Raw genomic sequence first — 25,221 nt, forward strand, 5'->3', positions numbered from 1 at the left:
TCATGATTTTAGAAATCAGGCAGGTGTGTACACCTTACAAACATTTTATATGCCAAATAAATATCTTGCTAAAGTATCTCGGTTACAGACCTAATCACGAAAAAATAACATTTACTACTGAATTATGACGAGGTCAAGGTCAGTTGAACCCTGTCAGATAGACATGTGCACCTTATGCTGATTCAAAATACTGTTACTTAATATAATTATCCTATTTCTAATAATAATTGAAAAGAGCATGAGGCAAAACAACTTATCAGTTTTTGTCTAGCCTGCGACTTCTGTCGCAGAAAGCTCGACATAGGAATAGTGATCGGGCGGCGGCATTAACTAATTTCTTAAAAGCTAAATATTTCTGAAGGTAGAATACCTGGATGCTTCATACTTTGTATATAGATGCCTTATGATATGAAGTTTTCGTCTGTCATATGTCCATTGTCCTTGACCTCATTTTCATGGTTCAGTGACTACTTGAAAAAAAAGTTAAGATTTTTTGTAATGTTATTTTCTCTCTTATTATGAGTAATAGGATAACTATATTTGATATGTGCATACCTTGCAAGGTCCTCATGCCTGTTAGACAGGTTTCACTTGACCTCATCCTCATTTCATGGATCAGTGAACAAGGTTAAGTTTTCGTGGTAAAGTCCATATCTCAGATACTATAAGCAATAGGTCTACTATATTTGGTGTATATAATGATTGTAAGGTGTACATGTCCAACTGGCAGGTTTTTTGTTTTGATCTGTTTTTCTTATACACTATGCATTGGGTCAACTATATTTTTGTATGGAAATATTTTGCGATGTACATGTCAGTCTGGCAGGTTTTATTTGACCTTGACCTCATTTTCATGGTTCATTGCTCAATGTTAAGTTTTGTGATTTGGTCTGTTTTTCTTAAACTTTAAGCAATAGGTCAACTTTATTTGGTGTATGGAATGATTGTAATGTGTTTATGTCTGTCTGGCAGGTATCATCTGACCTTCACCTCATTTTCATGGTTCAATGCTCAATGTTAAGTTTTTGTGTTTTGGTCTGTTTTTCTTAAACTTAAGCAATAGGTCAACCATATTTGATGCATGGAATGATTTAAAGGTGTATATGTCTGTCTGGCAGGGTTCATCTGACCTTCACTTCATTTTCATGGTTCATTGGTCAATATAAAATTTCCATGGTTTGGTCGGTTTCTTTTATACTATAAGCAATAGGTCATCTATATTGAGTGTATGGAATGATTGTATTAAAGGTGTACATGTATTGCTGGCTTGGTTTATCTGACCTTGATTTTGTTAGATCATAAATGTTCATGTGATACTTATAGTAAAACTTTTATATTTAGGACTATCAGCATAAAATCAATGGTCAGTATAGTAGGCGAGACATTTCAGCGTGTGCACTCTAGTCTTAAGCCGTCACTGAAACATCTGTCTTCTGAAATATTTGAAAGCATCCCAATGTCTGGCACTCTGCAACAACAAAAAACGTAATCCTTTTAAGGTTACGACAAAGCAACTACAGGTACTTGTATAGTCAAGTAATGAAATAACTGAAAACAAGGTGCTTTTAAATACAACCCCGTCGGATGATATTTATTAATTTTTTAAACCATTCAGAACCAAATATATAACAGAAAGGTTTCTGTTATGAATGTATGGTGCAAATTGGCAAGTGAATACACCCTCTGAAAAAATTGAAAATCTTCTTAGAACTGTTACACCAGTTGAAACCAAATATGCCTAGAAGATTCCCGTGAAGAAATATTCCTTTAAAACAAAAATATAACAATTTGAATGTATCATCCAGCATTCCAGCTGTATCCTCTATTCATTGACAATTAATCCTTCCAATAAAAGTAACACAATCAAAATAATTGCATGTTTATTTCCCGTAAAGTAATAAAAATAGAATATAAACAATCATAACAAAGTATCTTTTTCAAAGTAATTTGTACACACATTTATATAAAGTTACTTCAGTTACAAAACCAGGACAATTCTCACACTTCAATGACAAACTGACTGATATAAAATACAAATTGGTAAATTGGTAAACATATACAACCAAATATATGGTCATCATTTATCAGGGATCACCACAGGCTAATAAAGAATTGTGTATAGTCATCATTTATCAGGGATCACCACAGGCTAATAAAGAATTGTGTATAGTCATCATTTATCAGGGATCACCACAGGCTAATAAAGAATTGTGTATAGTCATCATTTATCAGGGATCACCACAGGCTAATAAAGAAAGGTGTATCTCCACCAGTGAATTTTTGGAAACACCCTGGGAAGTTCCGGCATTACTCTTGATTTTTACAGCACCATTACAAATGATTAGATTACAGATATACAATGTAGGTGAGAAAAGTAGGAAAAATAATTCTTAATCATTTTAATTTTAATTGACTATAATTCTGTTTATATATGTATATATATAAAATTATAAGTATTGCAAAATATTTACAACAATTTAATAATAATAATGATAATAATAATAATTCTTTATTTAAAGAGGGTTACACAGTTAGCTATAAAACTAATCTTTCCTGAAGCCCTCATGAAATACATTGAAATATAACAAACAAGGAATTACAAAATAATCAAACAATTTATCTGTAGTGATCCCTGTTTATATATGTACAATATATAATTGGCAGTTCCATAAAAATAATAATACAACAAAAAGAAATGTTTTCATGATCTAAGCTAACTTTATTTTACCCATGTAAAAATACTGATTTTCTATCATACACTCAACGACCATGTCATAGTTCAAATAGCATTATAAATAATAATGTAAATATGGACAAGGTCAGAACAATGCATCCAGCCAAACAGATATGTACACCTTACAATTGTACCATACACCAAATATAGTTAGCATATTGCTTATAGTATCTGAGAAATAGACATAACCATGAAAACTTAACATTGACTAATGAACCATGAATACGAGGTCAAGATCAGATGAGCCTTCTTAGCAGGCAACACAAAAGCCGTTCATAGTTTTTTAGTTGTTATTAATCATCATTTAATTCATAGAAAATGTTGTAAAATCAAAACATAAACTATAAGACTGGCATTTCCCCCCGGAATCTCAAATTCCATCATCCTTTTACAAGTCCCTAGTGTATAAAAGTACTGCTTGATGATCCTTTCGCTTAAACAATAAAATGCTCTGCTGGGGCGCAGCTTGTTACGACCACAGAGGTCGAACCCTGAACAGTTGGGGCAAGTATGGACTCAACATTCAAGCTTGATACAGCACTGAATTTGGATTGTAATTAAATATTTGACACAGCATAGGTTTCTGACACAGAATGAATGTGGTCTAAGAACTTAAAAATTTTTAATTTACCTATTCAAACCATATCATTATTATTTGCTTTTATATATAAATCAGAAACAACCAATTTAAAATGGAAAATTTTAAAGAAAAAAAAGGAAAAAAAATCCCCCCCAAATTTTTTGAACCCCCTTATGATTCATCATCCCCAAACTTAATCCCAGCCTTCCCTTTGTGGTATGGTACCTTGCAGTACAATTTCAGAGAGATCCATACACCTGAACACAAGTTATTGTCTGGAAACTAGAAAAATGCTTGTTTTTAGGCCCCTTTTTGGCCCCAAATTCCTAAACGTTTAGGGCAATTACCCCCAAACTCAAACCCAGCTTTCCCTTTGTGATATGGAACCTTGCAGTACAATTTCATAAAGATCCATAAACTTACACACAAGTTATTGTCCGGAAACTAGAAAAATGCTTGTTTTTTTGCCCCTTTATGGCCCCTAATTCCTAAAATTTTGAGGGAATTACCCCCAAAATCAATCCCAGCCTTCCCTTTGTGGTATGGTGCCTTGCAGTACAATTTCAGAGAGATCCATACTCTTGAACACAAGTTATTGTCTGGAAACTAGAAAAATGCTTATTTTTGGCCCCTTATTCCTAGAATTTTGAGGCAATTACCCCCAAATTCAATTCCAGCTTCCCTTTGTGATATGAAACCTTGTAGTACAATTTCATAAAGATCCATACACTTATACACAAGTTATTGTGATGAAACTAGAAAAATGCTTGTTTTTTGCCTCTTTTTTGCCCCTAATTCCTAAAATTTTGAGGCAATTACCCCCAAAATCAATCCCAGCCCTCCCTTTGTGGTATGGTACCTTGCGGTACAATTTCAGAGAGATCCTTACACTTGAACACAAGTTATTGTCTGGAAACTAGAAAATGCTTGTTTTTAGGCCCCTTTTTGGCCCCAAATTCCTAAACGTTTAGGGCAATTACCCCCAAACTCAAACCCAGCTTTCCCTTTGTGATATGGAACCTTGTAGTACAATTTCATAAAGATCCATACACCTACACACAAGTTATTGTCCTGAAACTAGAAAATTGCTTGTTTTTTGCCCCCTGATTCCTAAAATTTTGAGGCAATTACCCCCAAAATCAATCCCAGCCTTCCCTTTGTGGTATGGTACCTTGCAGTACAATTTCAGAGAGATCCATACACTTGAACACAAGTTATTGTCTGGAAACTAGAAAAATGCTTATTTTTGGCCCCTTTTTGGCCCCTTATTCCTAAACGTTTTGGGCAATTACCCCCAAACTCAATTCCAGCTTTCCCTTTGTGATATGGAACCTTGTAGTACAATTTCATAAAGATCCATACACTTCCACACAAGTTATTATCATGAAACTAGAAAAATGCTTGTTTTTTGCCCCTTTTTTGGCCCCTAATTCCTAAAATTTTGAGGCAATTTCCCCAAAAATCAATCCCAGCATTCCCTTTGTGATATGGAACCTTGTGGTACAATGTCAGAGAGATCCATACACTACAACACAAGTTATGTCTGGAAGTTACAAAAATGCTTATTTTTGGCCCCTTTTTGGGCTCTAATTCCTTAACTGTTGGTACCATAACCCCCAAAATTAATCCCAATCTTCCTTTTGTGGTATTGAACCTTATGGTAAAATTTCATAGAGATCCATTCACTTAAACTAAAGTTAGAGTGCGAAAACCAATGTGTCTTCGGACGACGACGATGCCAACGTCATACCAATATACGACCAAAATTTTTTTAATTTTTGCGGTCGTATAAAAACTATTGAACTACTTTTAGTTGCATTTCATACACACAGCATACATCTTATACAACACTCTTGTAGTGATGACTTTTGATGTTCAGCAGGAATATGAAATATGATAAAAATGTAAATAAGACAGCAACCTAACAATGAAATGTAATAAGAAAATCTCCTTACTTCAAATCTGATCAATATCACAGTATTAGCAATACGATTATTATGCAATGTCAAACAACAATACACATTGACATTCAATCAAACATTTATGTATATATAATATCAACAGTAAGAATAAAATGACTAGCACCCTGCATTATTTGGAATGACAGTTCATTCAAGGGAGCTTAACCAGATTACGGAAGATAACTCTTTAAATGAGTAATGAATGTGTAAAAGTCAGGTACATCATCCACGTTAAACAGAATATAAAAAATCTGTTTTATTTAGAAGCTTGGAATGTATTTATGAAATGGTTAATACAAATGTGCCCGAGTTGTTTTAACCTAGGTCAACCCCCTTAATTGTAAGATAGGTTAAGTTTCATCAAACTCATCCTCTACGATGACTGTTCTTTTTTTGGTTAAACCACTATACCATGAGAAGGTATAATTAGCGATGGCACCCTTACATTCTTTGATAAACATAGGAAATATACAGGCTATTGTCAATGCTATCTGTAAAAGAAGAAAAAAATCATTCAATAAGATTTATGGGAATAATTTATTGAATAATTTAAATGTTGAAAAAATCTAACTTGTGGTTTAACAACACTTAAAATTTACTTGTGCGCTAAACATATTCGTGAATGTGTTTTTTGGTCACTCCTTGAATACTTTGAATATTTGAATTCTTTTGTTAGTCATTCTTTTTTCTTTATTTTATTTTAATGTAAATAAAGCAGAATATGCAAGGAGCAGTATATTTCTATAGGTTCTCACTTCATGTTGATGGATCTTTGTTGACTTTATCTTGATGATACCTGTTATTGTATGATGAGTGAAAATACACTGTTTTTTCACATGCGAAATATCTGTTTTTCTGTTTACGCTGACTGGGAAATCATGGGCTCTTTTTGCATTAAGTTAAATGAAATGAAATGAATTTTCCAATTGCTTAACTTGGAAAGGGAATAAATGTCAAGATGATGTTTAGTTGTGATTGAATATATATATTGATTTCAGTACCTAGCAATTGTTCAAATAGCTCAAGATAAAATCCTAAATGATTGACCGATTACAAGAAGAATATTAATAAACATTTGCCTATCAAAATAAGGGATCCATTTACAAAATATTATTGAAAATATACATTTTTTTTACTTTGACGTACATGTAACAATAAGAAATGCAAGTTTTAAGACGAAGAGTGACAAGTCATTCTAACCACATAGAAGGTTACCATCAATATTGTTCAGGAACTTACCATTATCATAAATACAACAAAAACTGATTTCCAACCAAACTTCTCCTGAATAACAGGTACCAGTACCTAACATGAAAATCACAGTTTAAGTTGGTGTTATAATTAGAATGCTACAGTGTTATATGTATTATATTTTAAAACAACTGAAATTTCCAGTTAAGATTTCTTTTCAGATAAAATACTTCAAAACTACCTGCTCGATATACTGATATACTACTCTCCTTACGATTCCCATATCATATTCAACTAATTTACATCTTCCATTCAATTACAAAAATGTGTGCCTAAATCATATTTTATAAATTTCTTTTAAACATTTTGGTAACAGATAACAGTTGTGCAGATTTGCCACCCATCTGAGTGGAAAACTTTCCATGTTTACACAGAAATTCACCTTTGTTAAATATCATTTATCTATCATGAATTTGATCTAATCAATAATGTTTACTTTTGCATTAAGAAGAGATATCCATAATGCTGGACAATGTTATTGACAGACAGAGCAAATGGGAGCAATAAAGGACCAAAATTATCTCCTTTCTAAATCATAACTTCAAGTTTAGCATGCTATTGAATGTCAATTGACCTGAACAGATTAATGTTTTAAAACTAAATACGAATAATTACAAAATTAAGAACAATATTATCATAAAATGGAAACATGAGAATCGAGAAGAGAAATAGCTTTTCATTCACAGTTCATATTTTTCTTTTCATAAGGAGGAAGAACTAACAGATCTTTGAAAATCTGAACATAATAAGCTATTAAAACATTTTTACTTTGTGAGTATTCAATGTAAGACACACCGGGTAATGCATTTACATGTATGTTTAATTTTACACAGTTTCACAGATAATTCTAAAATATTCTGTAATTTTGGTATCAAATACCTTTGAACAGCATGGTTATCATCAGAAATATGTGTTGCTTCTTTGCCTTTTTTTATCATAAGTTACAGTTCTATTCTTTCAAAATCCTTCTATCACTCTCAAGTCACTTGCATGAAATCATATTTCGTTCACTTGTAATAATCAGATTCTTAATTTAAATAATAGTTGTTAAAGTTACCTGGCCAATGGCAGCACCAGCACTACCTGTTCCATCAACTATACCTGTTACTGTTGCTAAGGCTTCAGCATTACCTTGTACAGGGCCTTGACGACCTGTGTGTAACATATAAATATTACAGTACAGCTGAACAAAATGAACATCATGCACATAAACAGAACTGAACATTAAAAAAACCAGCCATGATTCATTGTTTCAGGATCAATAGAACAGTCATTTTCTATGTACATGTACATAAAGAGCTCAATGTATTATAGTATTTCATTTTATTTACAATTTTTTTAATAGACTTTAATTCAACCGCACTGGACATCAAGACAAACAACAAACAAATATTCAACCATTTAAGCAAGACTGATATAGTTACCTAAATCAGCAGAAATAGCAGCACTAATGAGATTTGCCACTCCTCCAACAAAGAACCCTGCTACTGTCATTAATACAGCATTTATTGTTTTGTTATTTGGTGAATCTGTAAACAAAAATATACAAACATTTGTGAGTTGTCTATCCTCTTTGAGATGGAATGGCAATATTGAAATGCAATAGTCAAACTGCAATATGGAAGTATTGGTATCAAAAGTTGATTTGTGATGGTTTCCCAACACAATACACAATGTAATAGAATTACAGATCATCGCTTCAGTATGCATTTTTGACTTTTTTCTTTCCTATTAACTTGATGTACTGCATAAAAACGTAGACATTTTAACTACCGGTACTTGCAATAGGTCAAGTTATTTGAAACTGTATCACGTGAGTAAGTGCATCTTGGCAGAAATAAAGTGCAAGTTCGGTCATATTCTTAGACTTTGCTACATGTAAACCTATCACTGTTTTAAACATTTTACTTTACTACAAATTATACTTTTTCCTTTTTTTTAATTTCAATGTATGGTCTATTGTTGATTCAAAAGAAAACTTTAAGTTGGAAAAGAAAAGACTGATGTCTACCTGATGTAGACTACTAGAGCTACACATTTTGATAATGCATGTAAATAATACAAATTTATAACATGTACTCCATTCAGTCAACATATTTACAAATGTAATGATTCATTTTTTCCCAAAAAAGTGACAACTATGTGTAGTCTCTCTAAAATCTCGTAAGATAAGTTTTAATAATTTGAAACAATAACTTTAAAAATATACTTACGACTATAGATAAATAATGCTGGTATTGCTAAAACTAACATTGGTATTACTATTATGGATCTTTTTCTAAATCTATCCGATATAAAACCCGCTATTGTGCCACCTACGATAACAAAAAATATACATAGATATACAGCCTGCCATTATCAGGAATTGCAAAAAATTGCAATGAACATTTTCTGTTGATAATTCCTAATTAGGACAAACAAAGTTGAGGTAATTCTAGTATACATTCTTATATTCTATGTAGCTTTTGTTACTCCACTGATCAAGATTAAAAAGGGTAGGATAAGAACTAAGTTTAACCTGCCATATCATCAAACTGTCCAGAGCCAGGAACATCATCAGCTTGCCTAGATATGAGGCAATATAGATCTGGAGATGAAGTTTGGATTGTTTTATTGTTATTTGCTTAACATCCAGTGGCAAATATTTCATGCATACATATTGCTGTTGTTGACTGCTTGTCTTCAGTGGGTTTTTGTAAAATTAAGTTGCTGTTTTTTTTAACTTATATCCAATTTTCATTTCTTTATACATGATCATCAAAAATCACATTTTTAATTCATTTATTAAAATAAACTGTTAACACAGAGATATGTCTCGCCTATTTGTTATTTTGATAATGCAAATGTTGAAATTAAAATAGCAATACTTTAACATGTAAGTTATGCAAATATTCAAAGTCAATGAACCATGACTGAAGGTACAGGGCTAAACAATCTTCATGGAAATGAGATGTGCCAATGCTAATACAACTGCAAACCAAATACCATTGACTTTTCATAAGTCGTTCCCTTTAAACAAACCTAAACACATACATTAACTTGTAAACTATGTAAAAGTTTCAAAGTCAATAAACCATAATTAGGGGGTGGGGTTATATAATCTCCATGGAAATGAAACTTGCAAATGCCAATACATTTGCATACCGAATATCATTGAGTTAACATTAGTGGTTCATCTTGAACTGACCTAATCACAAACCAATACATGTAAACTAAGCAAAAGTTTCAAAGTCAATAGACCATGACTGAGGGGTAAGGACCAAATAATCTCCATAGAAACGAGATGTGCTAATGCTTATACAACTGCATACCAATTATCATTGACCTACCACTAACAGTTACCCTTAAACTGACCTAATCACAAGCTAATACATGAAAACTAAGCAAAAGTTTCAAAGTCAATAGACCATGAATGAGGGGGCGGGGCCAAATAATCTCCATGGAAATGAGATATGCCAATGCTTATACAACTGTGTACCAAATATCATTGACCTACCACTAGTGGTTCCCCATAAACTGACCTAATCACAAACTAATACATGTAAACTAAGCAAAGTTCCAAAGTCAATAGACCTTGACTGAGGGGGCAGGGCTAAATAATCTCCATGGTAATGAGATGTGCCAATGTTAATACAACTGCATACCAAATATCATTGACCTACCACTAGTGGTTCCCCATAAACTGACCTAATCACAAACTAATACATGTAAACTAAGCAAAGTTTCAAAGTCAATAGACCTTGACTGAGGGGGCGGGCCAAATAATCTCCATGGTAATGAGATGTGCCAATGCTAATACAACTGCACACCAAATATCATTGACCTACCACTAGTAGTTCACCATGAACAAGACCTAATCACAAACTAACACATTGTTGACGCCGCCGTCGGCACCGCCGCCGACGCCGGAAACAGCATAACTATGTCTTGCTTTTTGACTCCGTCAAGGCGAGACAAAAATGGTATTTTAAAATATAACTTGTCCTTGGTCATTTGAATGAAGTATGATTAGACATTTAAACTTTTAAAAATTCATTTCTGAACAAAATATATGTGACAGCCAATCATATAGATTACAAAAATATTATGTTTTTTTATGGAAAAGATCTTGTGATGAAAAAATGTAAAGGAAGACCAATATGGTACCAATCAGGTCTAATACATACCTATAATTCCACCAACATCATACCATATAGATATGTCATCTGCCACCGTCTCCTTCCAACCAAAGGCTCCATGTAAATAAAATGGTAGCCAAAAGAAGAAGGAATAATTCACAAACTTCAAACAGGCATATGATAAGGCATACTGAAAATAAAAAGAAACTTAAGCTCAAAGGAGCATGTATGACTCACCCATTATCTATAAATAATATTCACTTTTAATTTTTCTCTCTCATTTCAAATACAGTATGAACTTCTGCAATTTAAGGGGCCTCGGTGGCCGAGTGGTCTAAGTAGTTACTACTGTAATCACTAGCCAGTCAACAGTGAGGTTGTGAGTTCGAACCCCGCTTGTGCAGGTGCACTCGACTCCAATCTTAATTGACTAGGATTGTCAGTTTTCCTATCGAAGGTCGTGGTTTTCTCCTGGCACTCCGGCTTCCTCCACAAATAAAAACTGGCCGCCACGAAATAGCCCAAAAACGGTGCTTAAAAGTGGCGTTAAAACACCAAAAATCAAAATCAAATCTGCAATTTAAGGTATAAAAATATGCAAAGAGTCCCTTTTTGAATTGCATTAATGAAATAATTTGAGCAGATTCCCAAAAGCCAGTCTGTTCCAGTATGCCATAAAGGTATTCACTCTTTAACTTTTCCATAAAAATATGTTAAAATATGTTTTGATAAATTTAGCATTTATTAATTGTTTGTCATTTGCAACCATTAAAGACATCAATTTGAATTACACCTTTTTCAAAAACCCATTCAGAAAGAAATTTGGCAAGAGCTCTTCACAGACAGCAGGTCTCAGGTTAATTCTCCCCTATGCTACAACGAAAAACTACTGTTTAAAATACCAGATATCAGATTTAGCAGTACAATACATGTGTGATAAACATACTTATAACTTACCAATATAACTCCAGGTAATAACAAAGCTTGAATAAAGCCAAGAGCTTTAGGTCTGGTAACAACATCTTTATCTTGACCTGAGGAATTGCTGAGCAGCCGTTCACTTTCACTATCATCACTATCACTTTCTAAAGATTCTATATTTTCTATAAATAGAAAACACAATTTAAATAAAAACTGAATTGAAATTAAGAAAAATACAGATTTATTATAGTGCAAAGAGCCTTTCCAATTTAAAAGTAATATCTAACTAAGTTTAATACCCTTGAGTATTTATTTTTGCAAATCGCGCTAGATTTAACACAGAAAATATAATAATGGTAGTCATTCTTATCATGGGACAAAAATTATTAGATAGCTGAGCATCAAAATGTGTGAAGGCTTCTTAACTATCTCTTACCTGTATAAATGTAATTACCATGACCTTATCAACAAGTACCATACAGTTGTCTACTAACCTGAATTAATGGCAGAATTAACATCAACGGTAACTTCTTGGTTTGTGATCATCTCATCAGGAACGGGTAAACCTTTACAGAATTAAAAAAAAAACACTTTGTTTACTTGTTGCTGCAAGTTTCTTCACCATAGGTATGATTCGGTCACCAAATCGGCCCTTTGAAATAAATAAACTGTTGACACAAAGATATGTCACGTCTGTACATGTATATAATTTTGATGGCATAATGCAAATCTTGAAACTGAAATGGCAAAACTTTAACATGTAAACTAATCAAAACCTTTAGTCAAAAGACCTGTGACTGAGGGGTAGGGGCAAAATAATCTAAATTAAAATGAAAATAGCTTATGCTAATACAACAGCAAACCAAATATCATTTACTAATAACAAAAAGAGGGTCCCCTTGAACTGACCTAATAAAAAACCTTTAATGTAAACTTTGCAAAAGTTTTAGACCACTAAAAACTATGTCAACTTACTTAAATTCCCAAAATATATACTGTTATATCATACCTAGTTCTTTTGGCGTACTGACCAAACCAAAGAATATGGCTATTCCTCCAGCCATAAGAACTGTTGATGATAATAAGAAGGCATACTGAAATATAAAATAAAAATACTTTCATTCTTTTAACTTTTCTTTAATTGGGCATTATAATTGATTTTTTAAACAAATTTTTTATTCTGTCAAATCTAAATTTCCTTAAATTTAAATTTTCTGACACAAATATTATTGCAAAATGTATTGGTGATGAAATTGGAAGAAGTATTGTTCTAAGAAAAGAATTTAAACCAAATGAACTAACTGTAGCACATTAACTTACATCATATCCATAATCTAGGACTGCTGAAGCTAGAAGTGCTCCGATGATATTCCCAACAGAAGCACAGGCACTCCATAACCCTAGCACCAAACCACGACTAAAAATACAAAAAAACGCAATATTGTTCCGATTCATGTCAGACTGAAAGATTTAAATATCTGGTTTAAGATTTATATCAGATTCTGGAGAAAATCTTCAGGTAGAATTGTATATTGCTGGTATCTAAAATACACCCTCTAGTGATACAGGTAGACTTTTTATTAAGTTTATAACAAAAACATTGAACAAAATTTATGGAGACAATAAACTGAAGGATAAGAATCCATATGTCTCACATTGGACTATCAATGCTGGCGAGACAAAAATAGGAAAAAAATCTTTAAACAACTCCACAATGGAATGAGTTCAACTTCAATGTGGGCTAACTTTTTCTAAAGTTCAATGGATCTGGGTTGAAAACTATAAGAAAAGTTGATAACACCAAATTGTTTAGTCTTTTTGGAAATTTTGAAGAAAAATGGGACGAAATTCCTCAAACAATTCTATAACATCAGGTGCACAACTTTAATATGTGTGTACAAGTAAGGTTATTATATTTTTACTTTGTCTAATTACAAATCTCATTATATTTTACCTTGATCTACCAAACCAGTTACCCATGACAGCTACAACAGTAGGCCATCCCGTTGACTGAAGGAGTCCATTCAATATCCACACTATCACATATACATATTTATTGTAGTAACCAATCCACTCAAACAAAGTCCCAAATATAAATACCTAGAAAAATCAAAACTCATAGACATTAACATACATATCATGCTTGGTGCAGTAAGCAATCCAAAGACAGTCCCAAATATAAAAGCCCAGAAACAATAACACACATGAACATACTTGTTGAATTTATTATTGATTTTTGTCTTTTGTTGGCTACAATTTAAAGGTAATTTCTGGCCATAACACTTAGCAGATGAGTGTGCATCCAATTTCCTCAATTTGTACAATGTCAAAGTCTTGTTTACATGTTTATTTCTTACTTACATAGAATTGATTATTTGTCTAATATATATACTTTAATTGTAAAAAAACAATTTATTTTAAGAAGTATGATATCCAAATACAGTCAGAAATTTCTTTGTGACCACCTGTATATAAAGACTTCAAGGTTAGTGTGACAAAAATTCTTCCTCTAAATAAACAAAATCTTTTATGAAATCTTTTCAGACAGCATCACATTCAAGCAAAATGACATCACATTACTGTACCATGATGTTAATAGGCCATGAGGGGTCCATTTAGCTTGATTTGTTAACATTTTAAAACATAACGAAATAATTATATATCTTACACTCAATCCTGATGAAACCATCCCAAAAGACAGAACTAATCTCATATTCAATCTGAAATGAAAATTAATCATCAAACTGAACATATAAGCCTATATTAATTTAATCTTTAGTTATGAAATCTCATGTTCACTGATTTTCTTGCAGCATATACCCTTCATGTGTTGAATTTTCTTGCAATTGTTCTATTTTACATTCTTAATGTTTTTTGCTGTGAAAATTTTAAATACAGACTTAAAACCTAATTCAGCTTCATCTCTAACAAAATTTGTCATTTCAAATGAACACAAAACATTTTTTAGCCCAACACCAAGGGAGCTCTTAAGTCATAAAATATCTAAACCAGCACATTAACTAAGAACCTCTACTGTTATATATAACAAGAGCAACCTGCAGACATATACATGTAGCAGTTTGAATCAAAAATATATATATTGTATTCATATATTTCAATATTATAAAATAAAATGCTCAGCAGGGCGCAGCTTTTTACGACCGCAGAGGTCGAACCCTGAACAGTTGGGGCAAGTATGGACACAACATTCAAGCTTGATACAGTTTTGCATTTGGATTGTGATTAAATATTTGACACAGCATAGGTTTCTGACACAGAATGAATGTGGTCTAAGAACTTAAAAATTTTAAATTGGACATTCACCTATTATGGTCCAATATCCAAAATTTAAATACATGGTTAGATTCAGCATATCAAAGAACCCCAAGAATTCAATTTTTGATGAAATCAAACAAAGTTTAATTTTGGACCCTTTTGACCTCAATGTGGACAAAGTTGATAACGGGGTCCAAAAATCAAAAATCTAAATACATGGTTAGATTCAGCATATCAAAGAACCCCATATATTCAATTTTTTTTAAATCAAACAAAGTTTAATTTTGGACCCCGATTTGGACCAACTTGAAAACTGGGCCCATAATCAAAAATCTAAATACATGTTTAGATTCAGCATATCAAAGAACCCTAAGAATTCAATTTTTGTTAAAATCAAACTAAGTTTAATTTTGGACCCTTTGGACCTTAATGTAGACCAATTTGAAAACAGAACCAAAAATTAAGAATTTAAATACACGGTTAGATTCGGCATATCAAACAACCCCAATATTTCAATTTTTGATGAAATCAAACAAAGTTTAATTTTGGACCCTTTGGACCTCAATGTGGACCAATTTAAAAACGGGGCCCAAAATCCAAAAACTAAATACACTGTTAGATTCAGCATATTAAAGAACCCCAAGAATTCAAGAATAAAACCCCATTGAAATTGGTCAAGAAATAAGCAATTTATACGAAGTATCTTCTTTTGCACAATACTGTGCAATTAAATATTTCTTGCTATTGCACAATACTGTACAATTGACAATTTCTTGCTATTGCGCAGTATTGTGCTATTGGGTATTTCTTGCTATTGCGCAATACTGTGCAATTGAAGATTTCTTGCTATTGCGCAATACTGTGCAATTGAAGATTTCTTGCTATTGTGCAATACTGTGCAATTGAAAATTTCTTGCTATTGCACAATACTTATTATATAATAATTTACACATCCTGTTTGGTGTGTATCTCCTACCATATCATTATTATTTGCTTTTAAATATAAATCAGAAATAACCAACTTAAAATGGAAAATTTTAAAAGAAAAAAAAAAGGAAAAAAAGAAAAAAAAGGAAAAAAAAAAAAAATCCCCCCCCCCAAATTTTTTGAACCTTCTTATGATTCATCACCCCCAAACTCAATCCCAGCCTTCCCTTTGTGGTATGGTACCTTGCAGTACAATTTCAGAGAGATCCATACACTTGAACATTTATAAGTTATTGTCTGGAAACTAGAAAGATGTGTTTTTTGGCCCCTTTTTGGCCCCAAATTCCTAAACATTTAGGGCAATTACCCCTAAACTCAAACCCAGCTTTCCCTTTGTGATATGGAACCTTGTAGTACAATTTCAGAAAGATCCATACACTTTCACACAAGTTATTGTCCTGAAACTAGAAAAATTCTTGTTTTTTACCCCTTTTTGGCCCCTAATTCCTAAAATATTGAGGCAATTACCCCCATCATCAATCCCAGCCTTCCCTTTGTGGTATGGTACCTTGCAGTACAATTTCAGAGAGATCCATACACTTGAACACAAGTTATTGTCTGGAAACTAGAAAAATGCTTATTTTTGGCCCCTTTTTGGCCCCCAATTCCTAAACGTTTCGGCAATTACCCCCAAACTCGATTCCAGCTTTCCCTTTGTGATATGAAACCTTGTAGTACAATTTCAGAAAGATCCATACACTTACACACAAGTGAATGTCATGAAACTAGAAAAATGCTTGTTTTTTGCACTTTTTTGGCCCCTAATTCCTAAAATTTTGAGGCAATTACCCCCAAAATCAATCCCAGCATTCCCTTTGAGATATGGAACCTTGTGGTACAATGTCAGAGAGATCCATACTCTAACACACAAGTTATGTCTGGAAGTTACAAAAATGCTTATTTGTGACCCCTTTTGGGCCCCTTATTCCTTTACTGTTGGTACCATAACCCCCAAAATCAATCCCAACCTTCCTTTTGTGGTATTGAACCTTGTGGTAAAATTTCAAAGAGATCCATTCACTTAAACTAAAGTTAGAGTGCGAAAACCAATTTGTCTTCGGACGACGCTGGACGACGACGACTACGACGCCAACGTCATACCAATATACGACCACAAAAATTTTTTTGCGGCCGTATAAAAATAGCAACAACATATTTAATAAATACAGAATGTAACAAAAAGTTATAATGCAATAATAAAACATATTGTTCTAGTACAGCTATACTTCAAATAAGTGATATAATCAGTGACATTTATATTTCATGTATATGGTATAACACGTTTTCAAGCTTTTCTATATAAAAGAAGGATTAATGCATGAATATTTGTGAATATAATCCCTCACAGAATATAATTGCACTTGCAAGCTTGTGCATTATAAGAATCTACTCAGGACAATACTCACTAATATTCATGCAATAACCCTATAAAATATTACTAATTTAAATAGTTAAATAATTCATATCATTGTCTTTTTGGTTGGTGAACAGGATTGAACTAGCATAATTCAACACACTAAGTTAAGCACTATATGATCATTTCAAAGGATCATTTAGATCCACCTGGCTAACTAATAGAAATTCAAAACTTTCAGTTTTTGGTTTCACTCTTATGTTGTATTTTTAGTGTATGTTACATTGCATGGTCATCTTGGTCATTGAATATAAAATACCGTTCTATGCTTACTATCAACACCTGGTGGTAGAAAAGTAGGAGGAAGTAAAAACATTTCAACAATTATGTCTTTTTGACATTATGTTTTTTAGCAATGGTTATAAATAACTGATGTGGGATAGACATCAATAAGAGAGCAACCCAATGACACAAAAACTGACAGACATATAGAGGTTAATATTTCATCTTTCCTTCTTAATTTAATATTCTGATAATTCCCTTGGTATCTTCTTACTTTTTTATAGGGGTGTTATCATAATACAAAGTTTATTTTGATTTCTCTTATGGTTGTGACCTGTTATCTATTTCTTGCATGAAGAGATATTTCTCATATCATACTGCACGGAGATATAAAAACTGAGTTAATTTGATTGGCTTATCCAGCATCCTGAGACAATATTACGACATTTCCATTGGCTATTCATTAGGTCATTAATAACTTTCAAAGGTTAAGACAATGTACATTTCCTCCATGGCAACACACATATGTGATTTCTTTGATAATATACAAAACACACTCACACTTTTCACAGGAAAATCTTCTTTTTATCAAAAGTTATTGCATTCTGAAGCGTACAAAAAGTTTTAATATGTCTGATGTCAAAGTTTGTCGCAGGAATAGGACATATGATGTCATACTGGTATGTGCAAAAGACTAGATCAACGATTCACAGAATTTTTAATTTCACACAATGAGAGTGTTGACTATAAGAGAAATAGGTTTAACAACTCGTGAGAATTGGATATCGCTTGATATCAACTAGAGTTATTTAATTTCAATATAATAATAAACGAGCATTCTGCAAGTTTATTATTACAATTTAAATTAAATAATGAGAATAATTCTCTCTCATTTCTCTCATTATAAAACCTAAAATTATCTCCCCTTAGTTTCTTACCTGTCACCAATTATTCCGCTGATATAGAGTCCCTACAAATAAAATTGCTTTTTTTTATTATTACTGTTCATTCCAATAAGATTAGCTTCATATTTAATCAGGTTATATTATTTGATATTGTAATTCTACTATAAATTAAAGTAAAATATAAGTACATAATAAAATGCTTCGCTTGGCGCAGCTTGATACGACCGCAGAGGTCGAACCCTGAACAGTTGGGGCAAGTATGGACACAACATTCAAGCTTGATACAGCTCTGAATTTGGATTGTGATTAAATATTTGACACAGCATAGGTTTCTGACACAGAAAGAATGTGGTCTAAGAACTTGAATTTTTTTAATTTACCTATTATAGTCCAATGTCCAAAATCAAAATACATGGTTAGATTCAGCATATCAAAGAACCCCAAGAATTCAATTTTTGTTAAAATCAAACTAAGTTTAATTTTGGACCTTAATGTAGACAAATTTAAAAAACGGGACCCAAAATTAAAAATCTAAAAACACGGTTAGATTTGGCATATCAAAGAACCCCATATATTCAATTTTTGATGAAATCAAACAAAGTTTAATTTTGGACCCTTTTGACCTCAATATGAACCAATTTGATAGCGGGCCCACAAATAAAAAATCTAGATACATGGTAAGATTCAGCATATCAAAGAACCCCATATATTCAATTTTTGTTGAAATCAAACAAAGTTTAATTTTGGACCCCAATTTGGACCAACTTGAAAACTGGGCCAAAAATCTAAAATCTAAATACATGTTTAGATTCAGCATATCAAAGAACCCCATATATTCAATTTTTGTTGAAATCAAACAAAGTTTAATTTTGGACCCCAACTTGGACCAACTTGAAAACTGGTCCCATAATCAAAAATCTAAACACATGTTTAGATTCAGCATATCAAAGAACCCCAAAAATTCAATTTTTGTTAAAATCAAACTAAGTTTAATTTTGGACCCTTTGGACCTTAATGTAGACCAATTTAAAAAACAGTACCCAAAATTAAAAATCTAAATACACGGTTAGATTTGGCATATCAAAGAACCCCAATAATTCAATTTTTGATGAAATCAAACAAAGTTTAATTTTGGACCCTTTTGACCTCAATATGAACCAATTTGATAGCGGGCCCACAAATAAAAAATCTAAATACATGATAAGATTCAGCATATCAAAGAACCCAATATATTCAATTTTTGTTGAAATCAAACAAAGTTTAATTTTGGACCCCAATTTGGACCAACTTGAAAACTGGGCCAAAAATCTAAAATCTAAATACATGTTTAGATTCAGCATATCAAAGAACCTCATATATTCAATTTTTGTTGAAATCAAACAAAGTTTAATTTTTGACCCCAATTTGGACCAACTTGAAAACTGGGCCCATAATCAAAAATCTAAATACATGTTTAGATTCAGCATATCAAAGAACCCCATATATTCAATTTTTGTTGAAATCAAACAAAGTTTAAATACTGGACCCTATCTTGGACCAACTTGAAAACTGGGCCCATAATCAAAAATCTAAACACATGTTTAGATTCAGCATATCAAAGAACCCCAAGAATTCAATTTTTGTTAAAATCAAACTAAGTTTAATTTTGGACCCTTTGGACCTTAATGTAGACCAATTTAAAAAACAGGACCCAAAATTAAAAATCTAAATACACGGTTAGATTTGGAATATCAAAGAGCCCCAATAATTCAATTTTAGATGAAATCAAACAAAGTTTAATTTTGGACCCTTTTGACCTCAATATGAACCAATTTGATAACGGGGTCCACAAATAAAAAATCTAAATACATGGTTAGATTCAGCATATCAAAGAACCCCATATATTAAATTTTTGTTGAAATCAAACAAAGTTAAATTTTGGACCCCAATTTGGAACAACTTGAAAACTGGGCCAAAAATCAAAAATCTAAATACATGTTTAGATTCAGCATATCAAAGAACCTCATATATTCAATTTTTGCTAAAATCAAACAAAGTTTAATTTTGGACCCTTTGGACCTTAATGTAGACTATTTTGAAAACTGGACCCAAAATTAAAAATCTAAATACACTGTTAGATTCGGCATAACAAATAAATAAATGTGATCAAAGATTTTACAAATCTAATGGGCCATACTGTGCAATTAAAGATTACTTCTTGAAATTTTTCAATATTTGAAATTTGAAAAAAAAATAATATTTGAAGAATAATTCTTTTTAATTTCTGAAATCTGAAATGAGAAAAAAATGACCCCCCACAATTTCTTTTTATCCCCCCCCCCTTTTTTCCCCCAAAAAATTCTTTCCCTCAAGATATGGTCATAATCTCAATTCAAATTTCCAATGGAGTTGGCAACCATAATTACCCATTTAATTTTACCATAGTGCTAACTTAATCTATTTTATAATAGAATTAAAAATATAGTGTCAAATCTTTCACATAGATTTTTTTGTAAAATAAAATGATGCAACATTTGCAGATATTTTTACTGGTCTTCCTTTATAAATATGCATTTCTTTAAACATAATTTAAAAGCAGTGTAAGGGAAGTAACCAAAACGTTGTATTTTGATTACCTCCCTTACACTGTTTTAAATTATCTTTATTGTTCATTAACCATTACTTTATACATAATTTAAAAGCAGTGTAAGGGAGATAATTTCAATGATGTATTTGATTTATCTCCCTTACACTGCTTTAAATTATGTTTTGTACTAAAGTATTTGTCCATTAACCAGGACAACCTTGTTTTCCCCCTTTTTTGCCCCTAATTCCTAAACGGTTTGAGCCATAACCCCCCAAAGCAAATCCTAACCATCCCTTTGTGGTATGGAAACTTGTAGTATAATTTCAGAGAGATCCATACACTGCTCCACAGTTATTGTCTGGAAACTAGAAAATGCTTATTTTTGGCCCCTTTTTGGCCCCTAATTCCTTAACTGTTGGTACCATAACCCCCAAAATCAATCCCAACCTTCCTTTTGTGGTATTTAACCTTATGGTAAAATTTCAAAAAGATCCATTCACTTAAACTAAAGTTAGAGTGCGAAAACCAATGTGTATTCGGACGACGACGCAGGACGACGACGACGACGCCGGACGACGACGACGACGACGACGACGCCAACGTCATACCAATATACGACCACAAAAATTTTTTTGCGGTCGTATAAAAATGTTGATTTCATTTATCATCATTCATCATTATCATGTTTTCAATGTTATAACTTTTTGCACTTAATTAATTTTAAATTTATGTTCAAAGAATGTAAATCAGTTAATTTTGATCAATTAAATTTCTGACAAAAATCATATAATCTTAAAGCATACCACAGCATAAGAAATTAGAAAGGCCCCATCTAACATTCCAAGGAATGGTTCAGCATCTTTTGGATTGTCAAACATTGTGTGAGAATTCCATATCTGTTAAATGATATATAAGTGGAAAACATTTATAATAATTTTGGTTTCAGCCAATAATTCTTAAACTGATTTAGTTACAGGTACAGTTAATATTCAATATCTTCAATGTCGTCTAACATAAATACACAATGATCTTCTTAGTACTTACTACTTGAAAACTAGGAAGTGATTGGTTTTCTTGTTATTGGATCTTTTGGTAATGCAGCAGCATTCTTCAAATCAGTTTGTGGATATAACCAAGCTATACATTTCTATAAAATTCAAATTAAACAGACCAGATGCAAGAAAATATTGATAAGGTATGTTTTAAAAATTAAAAGGAATTCTATATTACTTTTATGAATAGATGCGTTCAAAATCTCTTGGATATATTATGTCTTACACATATATTACCTTGTCTGGTTTAGTCTTGTTAACAGTAGAATTATGGAATGATGGTGTCCACTCTGCTGAAATTGTAGTTTTGACATTGCTGAAGGTCTTTCTTGTTGCATGAAAAAAGGCATAGCTAACAAAATATAAATGTTAAAACTATTACTTACTACTACTTAAAATATAAATCAATAAGATTTAGTAAACAAAGCAACAGAGTACAGCTACTACTTAAAATATAAATCAATAAGATTTAGTAAACAAAGCAACAGAGTACAGCTACTAGGAAGGAATATAAATCAATAAGATTTAGTAAACAAAGCAACAGAGTACAGCTACTACTTAAAATATAAATCAATAAGATTTAGTAAACAAAGCAACAGAGTACAGCTACTACTTAAAATATAAATCAATAAGATTTAGACAAAGCAACAGAGTACAGCTACTACTTAAAATATAAATCAATAAGATTTAGTAAACAAAGCAAAAGAGTACAGCTACTACTTAAAATATAAATCAATAAGATTTAGTAAACAAAGCAACAGAGAACAGCTACTAGGAAAAAATAGCATTGAAAATAGATCATACAATTTAAGAAGAGATTTCTAGTCTACATTTTTCATTTTCTCATGTGACTGCTTGTTAATTCAGATGTAGAGTTTTTAGTCAAATTAAAAGATCCAATTGAAAAAAAAGGATATGGTGTATTAACAATGATTAATTCATGACAAACATCACTATTCACACTTGAAGAAACTATAAACTTTAGCCATTTAACAGGCAAGCCAAACAATGAAGTGATATGTTTAAAGGAAAATATTGCAAAAACTCTAAAAACCCATTGAACATATTTCCACACAGTGTATGCAAACTTATCCAAGAGATTCCAATTCTTCTTACTATTAAAAATCTTGTTTAAATCAAGAGAATAAACAATTAAGGTATAACTTCATAAAAAGATTAATAAATCCTGTCTCATTTTATGTAAATAGATTCAATTAAAATACAGTTGTCACCAGCATCAAATTTTTTTGAGTTTCAAAATATTTGTGCAGTGTTCAATGTATCCTCTTTTTTTCAAACATTCATCTCGTTTTGTTATGTGCATGCCTTTAAAAGATAATTCATGCTATTGCATGTATTCGATATCAATTTTTTTTTTAATAACGATTTCCTTAAGCTTGTTCATAATTAACCATTGGAAAAGCCTTTCCAACTTTAATAGCAAGCATAACAGAAGATCATTGTTTGTTTACATTGAAACAGGAAGTGTCACATTTTAACCTTGAAGATTGATTGTTGGTATTTATCGCCAGAACAGCACTATCGGCTTGATTGTAGCGGCGAGTCTTTAATGGTGGAGGAAGCTGGAGATCCCACAGAAAACCACCAATATTTATAATTAAACATCCACAGGTTTACTATTATCTCTAATTATTTCAAAGATTAGAATATAAAACTAATACTTCATTTGACTTTATGGCAATTATTTTCAATTTATTCTAGATGGTCATCATGACATGTTTTGGTCAATCAGTTGATAATTTATTTTCACATCTGTTTAGGTTCATCAGTGCGAACATTTAAACTGTTTAATAGTAAAAGGAACTTGAAGACATAAATAAAAGGATCTATACAGGTGATTTTTGCTTGATTGCAGACAACATAATTTACCTGTATTGGTCTCTGGTATTTGTTAAATTATGCTAGCAAAACAATTTTGACATCAAGTAAATAGGCAAGTTTCCAATTTCTATTTTAAAAATAAACTTCCCTATGTGACTGGAGGTCATTGGAGGAAAAACGTATCATATAGGACATTGTGATATAAAGATATTTGTTTTGAGACCCTAATAAAGATATTTGTTTTAAGAAGGGTCTCACTAATTAGCGACAAGAAGAATAATTTAGCGACAAGAAAATAGATTTAGCGTTGAAATATCGAAATAATGGTTATTTAAAGTAAATAGACATAGAAACATGCATTAAAGTGTGTGTGGTTTTGTTTTAAATATACGCAAGTTTTCATTATTTCATGATGATACTGAGAGAGGAAAATAAACATTTATTCATATGTTCTAGAAAGAGTTTTTTTGTTATCAAGGATATTTTTAAATAGATATATTTACAGTAATGAGTTTATAGTTTAGTGTATAAATGAATGGATCAATTATATGTAGAGTCATCATGGTTGATATATCAAAGGTTCAAACCAAATTATAAGATAATCTAATCTTTATTTATTTCACTAAAAAGGTCCATATACATTGTAAGATTGGACATGGGATTGTTACAAAATGTTCAGATTGATATATACTTTAAAATAATGTAATAAAATAATTTTTACAAAAAATCATTGCAAGACGTACATAGTGCTACTAAATATAGCAAAATTTGAAACTTTATAAAACAGCAAATAATCAACTGTAATTAATTGACTTTTTTATAAATTTATTGTTTTAAATAGTATATAAACTTTCTTGTCGCTAAATTTGTCTTCTTGTCACTAATTTTTTCTTCTTGTCACTAATTTTTTTCTTCTTGTCGCTTCTTGACACTTATGAATATGATGAGTGAGACTGTTTAAGAAGTCAGGATAAAGATTAGTAATTGGAAAATTGTATATCGTGACTCAAAAATAATCACCGGAAGCAGGTTTTTTTTTTGTGTCTCCAGATGAAATTAACATGTTATCAAGTCTCAGCACAGTCCCATGTTATGTATAAGAATGAACAAAATTAAGCATGTAAATAAACAGTAAATAAATTAATGTTACCTGAAAAATGTCAGTAAAAATACAACCAGATGGTGTGTTGTAAATTTAGAGGTTTCACTCTTCATCTTGAGGTTCAGTTTGTATGCATTTCAATAATCAATATTCAATACATTGTCATTAATTTTACACTTATTAAACTGTAAACTGTAAATGTAATAGTTGACAGATCTCTGCGATCATGGGACAAAAATGTTTTCAATGTCAAATCAAATCTCCTTTCAAAAATTTTAGAACTTGCAATT

At 31.6% G+C, this 25,221-nt stretch overlaps 2 protein-coding genes across 3 annotated transcripts in view; one reads left to right on the forward strand and one right to left on the reverse strand.

Annotated features, from left to right (window-relative positions):
- Nucleotides 1-25,221, forward strand: part of LOC127702085 (transmembrane protein 115-like) — a 158,124-nt gene that overhangs the window by 12,340 nt on the left and 120,563 nt on the right. The window lies entirely within an intron of this gene.
- On the reverse strand, nucleotides 1,864-25,197 carry LOC127701406 (sugar phosphate exchanger 3-like). Of its 2 annotated transcripts, XR_007982062.1 has the most exons (17): nucleotides 24,980-25,197; nucleotides 22,225-22,339; nucleotides 21,739-21,831; nucleotides 18,403-18,434; nucleotides 14,234-14,285; nucleotides 13,520-13,665; nucleotides 12,886-12,982; nucleotides 12,575-12,659; nucleotides 12,060-12,131; nucleotides 11,602-11,747; nucleotides 10,693-10,834; nucleotides 8,740-8,841; nucleotides 7,951-8,055; nucleotides 7,584-7,678; nucleotides 6,515-6,580; nucleotides 4,013-5,766; nucleotides 1,864-3,701 (listed from the first exon to the last, which is right to left on the reverse strand). XR_007982062.1 is itself a non-coding variant. In XM_052205308.1 (16 exons), exons 1-16 carry the CDS (start codon nucleotides 25,042-25,044, stop codon nucleotides 5,626-5,628), a joined length of 1,554 nt encoding a protein of 517 aa, XP_052061268.1. In that variant the 5' UTR covers nucleotides 25,045-25,197; the 3' UTR covers nucleotides 1,864-5,625. The 2 variants fall into 2 exon arrangements, 1 of the variants encoding a protein (XP_052061268.1); XM_052205308.1 differs by having other exon boundaries at nucleotides 1,864-5,766.

The sequence above is a fragment of the Mytilus californianus genome, unplaced genomic scaffold, assembly GCF_021869535.1.
Source record: "Mytilus californianus isolate M0D057914Y unplaced genomic scaffold, xbMytCali1.0.p SCAF_1, whole genome shotgun sequence".
NCBI classification, from domain to species: Eukaryota; Metazoa; Mollusca; class Bivalvia; order Mytilida; family Mytilidae; genus Mytilus; species Mytilus californianus.